The sequence below is a fragment of the Sinocyclocheilus grahami genome, unplaced genomic scaffold, assembly GCF_001515645.1.
Source record: "Sinocyclocheilus grahami isolate Dianchi unplaced genomic scaffold, SAMN03320097.WGS_v1.1 scaffold76.1, whole genome shotgun sequence".
NCBI classification, from domain to species: domain Eukaryota; kingdom Metazoa; phylum Chordata; class Actinopteri; order Cypriniformes; family Cyprinidae; genus Sinocyclocheilus; species Sinocyclocheilus grahami.
In genome coordinates, this window is record NW_015505255.1 from 2,081,724 (window position 1) to 2,091,544 (window position 9,821).

A 9,821-nucleotide genomic window follows, 5' to 3' on the forward strand; every position below is an offset into this window, starting at 1 on the left:
ATTTACACTCTGCGCTAAGAAGATACTCTGTGAAATCTTTGCCATATTCATTGGTAATGGTGCATCTGTAAACACCACAGTCTCTTTTGGACATCTGTATAATAGCCAAGCACACTTGAGTCTCATCTCCTGCACTAGAAAAGACATCAAAACAAAATACCATCAGCAGGTACGCTCAGCTTATAATAATACACATAAAAATATTGCAAGCTTTATGAACCACCAGTCATCATATAAACCAACAGTCAGTAGTGATACTTTAAACCCTGCTGGGAAAAAAACAATAGAAACCATCACAGACACTAATGGTTTCCACTAAAATACCATTACAAACATTACAAACCATCAACTTTTAATCATTAAAAAAATTAAAAATGGCTTCATGTAGTGTGTTTTGGGACATATTCCATTAGGATTTAGTGGTTTTAACAAGCCACCAATAGAAGGCAACCAATTATCAGTAGAGGCCAACAGGGTCCATTACAGTTTCCATTAAATGCAGTAAAATTCCCATTATAACCAGTAAAACCATTACAATTTCTGTGATGGTTTCTGTTTTTTTCAGTAGGGAAGTTTTAGGAATCTTAAAAAGAAAAAAAAAGTACTTCATTTCGAGACTGAATGTTACACTGAATGTAATGATATGATGGAGTTTAGTATGTGACTCATATTGATTGAGTAATTGATCTGAAGGACTTTGTGATTTATTCACTTTGCCAATCTGAACAACTTAAAAGATCCAAGTCTTAAGGCTATTTGTTCGTGAACTGGACTGTGAAGGTTGCACTGTATGTATCTGATTTACTACAAAGAACTGGCTCGTAAGAGTCATTAGTAAGTGTAAATCAGACTACATCGCTGTTTGTTTTTGATTTACAGAGTCGTGAATCGCAACACATGCAGTTGTTGTGTGCTAGGACGTGATTTTTATATTATTTTGCGGTATAATGTAATATATTGGGCGCTGAATACCACTTAGAGGTCAGTAAAATGTAAAGAAGTGCGTACCTTCTCTTTATCTCAGCAATTTCCACTTCATCCTTGTACCATTTTATTGTTGAGTCACTTACTATGTTGAAAAACTGACACCAGAGTTTCAGATTTCCAGAGGCATCAAACACCTCTGGTCGGATTTTACGGATAACCTGTGGGACTGCAGATAGTTGAAAGGGAGCCAGAGAGAAAAGAAGATAAAGGGGGGAACAAAGAGTCATAATGGTGAGATACACAGTGGGAACAGTCGGTACTAGCAACAGCAAAGGCCATAAGTGTGATTCCTAGGGAATGCATAAAATGCAATAGCTTTTCTGGAAAAGCAGCTTTTGTGGAATATTTGTCTACATTATTAATTAAAAATACTGTAACTGCTGGAATTGTGGGTTCAGTGTCCATTCCTTGCTGTCTTTACCTTTGAATTGGTTTTCTTTGTCTTTCTCTGCTGATTTGGGCTTAACATTCTCATTTCCTGCAGGTTTGGGGAGGTCAGCCTGGACAGTCCTCCGGGTGAGACGAGGGGAGTGTGTTTCCAATGATGTCTTCGATGGTGAGTTACTGACTGATTGTAATAGAGATGCAGGTTGTGTCGTCAAAGATAAATTGTCCCCCTGATATGAATCTCTTTTTGCTTCTTCAAGACACACGGCCATTCCTGTTTCACTCTTCTCTGTTTTAGTCCTGGGTAATGTAGTCTTTTGATCGGTCTTGGTGGCAAGCTCACTGTGGGCAGCAGTAGACTTGAAGACCTGGTCTGTAGTCTTCAACGGAATTGTTACCTTACAGGTAGTGAGCTCTGTCACTGCAGAAACTACTTCCTCGCCACATTTAATATTTTCTTTCGCGTTTATATGTGATGCAGCATTTATCTTGGCTGTAGTACTTAGATTTGAACTCTCAAAGTCTAATGCAGCCAACTTCAATTGTTTTATGAAGGAGTCTGAATCAGTTTTCAGATGAAGATCTGTTTCTTTAAGATGACTCATTTCAGCTACGTCAGCTTCATTGGTCTTTATGCTTTTGTCAGCAGGGTGATGTTGCATAGTGACATCTTTCAATCTAATTAAGTCTGATGCAACAAAGTCAGTGACACAATGACTTGATTCAGGTCCTTGAATCAGTTTTTCTTGAGTTAGTGGCTGTTGATGAGGCTTGTTGACTTCCGAGGGTTGTGAATGCAGGGAAAGATCAAGCTTTTCATCATGCAGACCTTCAGATTCCAAAACAGCTGTGGTCTTGTTCGTGGTGTCTGTGCATTCAGATATATTACCTACTTGCATGATTGTGTTGCTATTTGTCACGTTAGAGGTTACTGTATTCATTTCGGTTCTGGTTTCAACAGCATCTAAAGTGTGTTCTGTTTCTGTACTATTTTGAGATGTGCTGTCCACATCTGTTATATATATTGTAGGAATGGTCAATTCTGTGGGTAAAATCTTTGAACGTTGGGAGAGGAATGTAGAGGGGCCAGAATGATCATTGGCTTTTTTTGCAGAGTAACTCTGCATCTCGTGATTAGTTAATTTGGGTAGTTCAGATGTGGTTACATTAGACTGTGCCTGTATGTCCATTTTAGCAACATTGTCTGTAGATTCAAGATACGTGCTCTGACACTCTTGGGCCTTATTATCTTTCATTTGAACAGTAGAGATTGATGAGTCCGCAGACCTTCAGATTCCAAAACAGCTGTGGTCTTGTTCGTGGTGTCTGTGCATTCAGATATATTACCTACTTGCATGATTGTGTTGCTATTTGTCACGTTAGAGGTTACTGTATTCATTTCGGTTCTGGTTTCAACAGCATCTAAAGTGTGTTCTGTTTCTGTACTATTTTGTGATGTGCTGTCCACATCTGTTATATATATTGTAGGAATGGTAAATTCTGTGGGTAAAATCTTTGAACGTTGGGAGAGGAATGTAGAGGGGCCAGAATGATCATTGGCTTTTTTTGCAGAGTAACTCTGCATCTCGTGATTAGTTAATTTGGGTAGTTCAGATGTGGTTACATTAGACTGTGCCTGTATGTCCATTTTAGCAACATTGTCTGTAGATTCAAGATACGTGCTCTGACACTCTTGGGCCTTATTATCTTTCATTTGAACAGTAGAGATTGATGAGTCATTCATGGTCTGTGGTTGCACCACATCTGAGTTTCAACAAGACAATGACCCTAAGCACACAGCTAAAATAGACCCTATGCACACAGACTGTTCTTGAATGGCCCAGCCAGAGCCCTGACTTAAACCCAATTGAGCATCTCTGGAGAGACCTAAAAATGGCTGTCCACCAACGTTTACCATCCAACCTGACAGAACTGGAGAGGATCTGCAAGGAGGAATGGCAGAGAATCCCCAAATCCAGGTGTGAAAAACTTGTTGCATCTTTCCCAAAAAGACTCATGACTGTATTGGATCAAAAGGATGCTTCTACTAAATACTGAGCAAAGGGTCTGAATACTTAGGACCATGTGATATTTCAGGTTTTCTTTTTTAATAAATCTGCAAAAATGTCAACAATTCTGTGTTTTTCTGTCAATATGGGGTGCTGTGTGTACATTAATGAGGGAAAAAAATGAACTTAAATGATTTTAGCAAATGGCTGCAATATAACAAAGAGTGAAAAATTTAAGGGGGTCTGAATACTTTCCGTACCCACTGTATATGATACAAGAGATCAAGACATTTCCTTTATGGGAAGATAATGTACTTATACACACATTTAAAACAGATATACTGGTTCAGCTCAGCTGCACTGTACTAATGCCAGATCCCTAATCACTGTAAATCTGCAGGGAGAGTCTGCCACTTAACACTTCAGTCATTAATCTAAAATCAACAGATCATTGTGTTAGCTGAACCTCTGCAATATTATCACTTGATTATCTCTCATTTAGCTAAGATAAGAGAAAAACGAGAGAAAATAAGTGGATTCAACATTACTTTATTTAACAGACCCCACATTAGATAATGTGAATTCCTTAATTATATGATTACAAGTTAGAATGAGAAGCCACCTGTTTCCAGTTGACTAGGTCTATCTTTGTTTCTTATTTAGCATCTACTGCCTTGGGGAAGCTGCTGCACTGCCCATATTTAAAGAGTATTTTAAGGCTTTATGAGATCAGAGGGGAATGTGAGATATTAAAAGGAGAGCAGCTGGTCTGTCCACAGCACTTACGGCTAGCATAGTAAAGTTATATTTTGTATCTACTTTTAAAACGTCATGTAGCAACAGTTGATTAGGGATAGCAAACATATTTGATGGATCTCAGGATCTCTATACTTCCATGTGCCCTGAAGCCACAAAGTGCGTAATGGGAATATTATCATTGTCTGTTTCCCTACTTGTGTGTCATATAAGATGGGTCTTGTCACATCATCAAAGTCATGCTTGCGGCTCTATTTATAGTTTATGATTGTGACTTAGGGGGGGTTACTGGTCTCACTACCACCGGGAACATTACACTCGCATGAGGTCACGGCCAGAGCATGAGGAAACACTCACCAAGCTCCCAAGAGAGCATGCAGACGCATTCCTCTCCCCTGTGTCCACGTTGACGTCATTCCCACCACAGGAATGAGGAAAGATCCTCACACATGTACCTACTGGAGTTTTATTTCTGTGGTCATCAAAATCCAAGAGCTTCTTGTCTATAACTCTTGCATTACAGTTCTGGATAGTATCTAGAGCTTGAGGTTGGCGGTTTAATGTGCTTTTGTCAGATGATTTAGTTAGCTTTGTGTACTCAACCACCTTGTTCATCTGGGTTGTCATGGAAAACTTCAGTGGCAGTTGTTTCTGGGTTGTAATGGGCTTTTGAACTCTCTTTGATTCTGAGGAACTTTCCTTCGCTTTCTCTGACTGTTTAGCATTCTTTTTTGTGTCTGTTATGTCCACTTTGATTCTTGACTCAGTCACTGAAGTGATCTGAGCACCTTGAGCTCTCTTTGATTCCTCTGAGACACTTTTTTGCACTTTTGCTGACTGTTTTTCATTCGTTTTTGTGTCTGTTACGTCCATTTTGTTTCTAGATTCAGTCACTGAGGCAATCTGAACACCCTGAGCTCTCTTTGATTCTTCCGAGACACTTTTATTGACTTTCTCTGACTGTTTTTCATTCTTTTTTGTGTCTTTTATGTCCATTTTGTTACTTGATTCAGTCACTGAGGCAATCTGAGCACACTGAGCACTCTTTGGTTCTTCTGAGACACTTTTGTTCACTTTCTCTGACTGTTTTTCATTCGTTTTTGTGACTGTTATGTCCATTTTGTTTCTAGATTCAGTCACTAAGGCATGGTGAGCTCTCTTCGATTCTTCTAAGGCACTTTTGTTTACTTTTACTTGCTGTTTTTCATTCTTTTTTGTGACTGTTATGCCAATTTTGTTTCTTGATTCAGTCGCTAAGGCAATATGAGCACCCTGAGCTCTCTTTGATTCTTCTGAAGGACTTTTGTTTGCTTTCACTAACCATTTTTGATTCTTATTTGTGGTTATGTCCATTTTAATTCTTGATTCAGTCACTGAGGTGATCTGAACACCCTGAGCTCCCTTTGGCTTTTCTGAGACCATTTTGTTCACTCTCTCGGACTGTTTTTCAGTTGCTTTTGTGTCTGTTATGTCCATTTTGTTTTCAGATTCTGTTGTTGATGTGATCTGAGCACCCTGAGCTCTTTTTGATTCTTCGGAGACACTTTTGTTTGTGTGTGCTGAAGTTTTTTCACTTTTTCTTGTGTCTGTTATGTCCAATTTGTTTCTAGATTCAGACACTGAGGCAGTCTGAACATCCTGAGCTCTCTTTGATTCTTTGGAGGGGCTTTTGTTCACTTTCACTGATTGTTTTTCACTTATTTGTCTGTCTGTTATGTCCATTTTGTTTTCATATTCAGTCACGGAGGTGATCTGATCGACAGTGTTCTGTACTTCCATCTTCTCAGTGGAAGCCCCACTCTCATTCATTATCTCTTCACTTCTTCCAGTCTGTCTGTTTTCCTTAATTCCCTCTGTTGCTTCTATTGAGATTTTGATCTTCTTCTTGACGTAATGCTCATTAGTCTGTTTGCTGGAGGCAATATGCATGGTATCGTGGATATACGTTAGCCCCTGGTCATCTTTGTCTCTGTTTGTGATCATTTCACAGTTTGAGATTTCATGAACAGATGCTGACTCTTGAACTGGAGGTGTTGGACTGAGAGCATCCACCTCCATGGCTTTCTCCTCTGAAGGGCTGCCAGCCGCTCTGGTCTCCATGGGGGACCTACGTTTCCTTTGGGCTCTTTCAGGACTGCTCACCCTGACGTTCTCGCGGGCTGCTGGGACATTCTCTTTGCCTGCATTGCGGGGCTCCTCCTGCTCTCGACGTCGGTTCTCATTTCGCAGTTTAAGCTTTGCAAAGTAATTTTGATGAATCTTGTACTCATTCATTGTTCCCACCTCCAACACCCCTGAACATGACACGATGCCTCGACTGTTCTGTGCTGATGCTTGGTAAATTGCAGCATCCTCCAGAGTACAGCTAAGATAGAAATACACACAGTTAAATGTTCACTAAACAGTAATCCAAACAAGAAAACTGTTTCTCAGAAAACAGCATACTTGTATATTTGGAGTGTATGTGTCCTGTCATCACGTGAAATTTCATATTTGGGAAGGCCGCAGTATCTGTCCAGCTGTACATCATCTTTGTACCATGTCACCTCAGGGACTGGGTGGCCTGCAAATGTGATGGTTAAAATTAAAGTTTAAAGTTTGGACAACTTGCTCCACAATGGATTCACTTGCTTTAATGGGATACCTGAGACCACACAGCTGAACTTGATGTTAGCGTCTTCAGACACAGCTTTGGATTTTAATGTGGTCTCAAATGTTGGCTGTATCTCCTCAGTCAATTGGGCCATGACACTGCAGAGAGTGCTCCTAAAAATGGAGGTAAATATTGTAATCGATCTGAGGTTAAATATGTATTACTAATTTGCTTTATCATCAGCAGAGCACTGACATCACTGTCATCATTATTGTTAGCATTCATGCAAAGTAAGATTTACAGTGTTTATATTGGCTAGGTCAGACACAATATTAAAATAAACAGAAAATTCTAAAGATTAAAAGTGTATATCAAACTCTTTGTTAGATAGGTGTTTTGACTTTGTATAATTGTAGGTAATTCAGATGCCACTGCATCATTAACATCCTTATGATAAGCATTTTCTTTTCTTATTAACCTTACAGTAAGTTCATAAATGGGTGTTTCTTCAACTTCTATGTTCCCTATGCCCCTTTCATTTTTGTTATATGAAGCCATACATTTCATATTTTCATCAGTCATTCATTTTGAAATGTCTTTTATGTATAGATATTTTTATAGATATTTTATAGATTTTATTCTAGACAAACATGTCTGCAAGGAGCAAATGAAATTAAATTTAAATAAAACATGAATAAAAACAAGAAAATTTAAGATTAATATAACTTGTGAGAAAAAGATATTTATTGTGCATCATTTATGATCGAGCTGTAATTATTAAATTACATTAACATTTAGTCATTTAGCAGATGCTTTTATCCAAAGCGACTTACAAATGAGGACAATGGAAGCAATCAAAATCAACAAAAGAGCAATGATACGCAAGTGCTATAACATAATTGTGTAAATAATATATATAATATATATATATATATATAATTGTATACATTAACATTACATTACATTAACATAAATTTTACAGCACCATAATTTTCACTACATTATATTATTAAAAAATGCATCATTTAAGATGTGGTGGAAATTTTAGTGAACTTTTTTTTTTTAAAGATTAAAGATAATCGAAACAAAATTCTCCTCTGTATGTATTTGTGAGTCATTAAACTATTGAGATTATGAGAACTTTATTTAAAGTCTACAGAGAAAACAGAGCCTTAAATTGATGAAACACCCATAAATCGTACCTGCTGACATTACAAACACTGTCAGGTCAAAAAAAATTAAATCATCTAGCGTTTTAGGATTTGAAGTACACATCTGTTTCTGCTGCTGTATAACTTTACTACAAGGCTGTATGTCAACCTGTTAGGTTAGTTAGTCCTGGTTAATAGGTGTCATTTTACCTGGATGGCTTGAACTGAGAGAATCTATGACCAGCATAGCTAAGCAGAGATGAAGCAAGCACAAGAATCAATCAGCCATGCGCACAAGTTTGCTTTAGTGATGACCGAAATCACACAGAAACTACAGGACTTAGGTCTATTTGTACTTGAGTACATGAAGTTCTTTATATTTGGGAATTCTTTCATTCCCAAAAATGTAACAAAGTAAACAAGTGAAATCTCCATAGTAGGGGAAAACACCCCCTACTGTTTTTCCCCAAATAACCACCAGATAAATTCAAGATACATTTTTATTGTAGGTGTTATTTAATAAAAATATAATTATATTTTCAGAATAAATTTTTTTTTTCAAACATAGTCAGTCATAAAACGCCCCCAGGGGTTAATGGGCAATTACTGTAGTTATTCTGTTCTGAACATAATATCCTTTGTTTTTCCATCAAATGTATTCAGGCCCGTAACCAGCTATGAGGTCAATTTTTCATGTTCAAAAATAAAATGTGTTCTTTGAATGACTAATTTGCTGTTAAACTCCTCATATGAATGCCTGCATGACATATATAACTCAATTTAGACAGTTTGCAAGATTGTTTAGCGTCCGTCCATGGCATGAACCTGATCGCCGCGAGACGCTGGCGGAGTGAAGGAGGCTCGAGAGAGTTGTGAGTGAGGGCGCGGGCGCAGCCTCCGTGTTGCCAGATCCAGTTAATATAAGCGTTTTTGGACTTGTCTTTTCCACTTAATTTAACACTTTAGAAAGTTGATAAAGTTGGAAGTTGCAGTTTAGAGTCAGCGACAGCGATATCTTTATCATATCTTATTTGCAAAAGATTGGAAATAATTTCGGTTTATTTTTATTTATCTTTCCTAGTTTGTTTGTTTTAGTATAAATATCTGGCAACAGTGCAGCGCCGGTGTCATGAGAAATCGATTCCCCCCTCGAAATCGGGTCCGCTTAGGACCCCGAGTGATCCCATTGGCTCAAGGAACTATTAATGGGTATTATTTTTAGCGCCTGATTACAATTCCTGCAAAATCGTGCTTTGATTTATGTCGTTTGAATTCGTTATAATGACCATTAATGTATTTTAAATTACATGTTTCATACGCTAGTATCCGAAGCTATACGGGGGGGTACTAGGGATGGGCGATACCCCTGATTTTGTTTTCGATACGATACCGATATTTTTCAAGGCAGTATCGTCGATATCGATTCGATACTTCTGCACTAAACTTTTAAATTATGAAATGTATTAAATTATTAAATTACTAAGAGAAAATGGGTAATGAAAACCACTTAACTTTGTTTAAAACGCATTTTAACCCGTTTAATCCCAAATTTTTCCCAGACATGAAAATATACAAATGATGTGTCAGTAACCCTTTGAAATAATCAATAATTTTTTATTTTTTTTGGAAAAGTGTGTGAAAATTTTTATTTTATGGTCAGTCACAATTGTAACCAGTGGGATAATGTGTATACTGAATTAACATATTTCTGTTCTCGTTTTTATTTTTATTTTTTGGTTAGCTCACGTACTAGCATAGCATACAACTACCCGATTAGCCTGCTATGTTAGCTTATACACTACGCATTTACACTTACCATACATATATTCACAACGAAATAGTAACGTAAGTGTTGACTTTTGATCAGGCATTTAAAACAGCTACCGCTTTGGTCCTAAGCGGACCCGATTTCGGGGGGGGGGGGGGGGGGGTGGGGGG

At 37.8% G+C, this 9,821-nt stretch overlaps 1 protein-coding gene across 1 annotated transcript in view; it reads right to left on the reverse strand.

Moving 5' to 3' along the window:
• The window catches only part of alpk3b (alpha-kinase 3b), a 15,541-nt gene that overhangs the window by 2,801 nt on the left and 2,919 nt on the right, over positions 1-9,821 (reverse strand). Inside the window, exons 2-8 of the mRNA XM_016273236.1 lie at positions 6,784-6,905; positions 6,585-6,702; positions 4,456-6,504; positions 2,821-3,146; positions 1,409-2,338; positions 1,009-1,153; positions 7-134 (exon numbers count right to left, since the gene is read on the reverse strand). Coding sequence (XP_016128722.1) covers positions 7-134; positions 1,009-1,153; positions 1,409-2,338; positions 2,821-3,146; positions 4,456-6,504; positions 6,585-6,702; positions 6,784-6,905 — 3,818 coding nt within the window. The remainder of the gene's footprint in view (positions 1-6; positions 135-1,008; positions 1,154-1,408; positions 2,339-2,820; positions 3,147-4,455; positions 6,505-6,584; positions 6,703-6,783; positions 6,906-9,821) is intronic.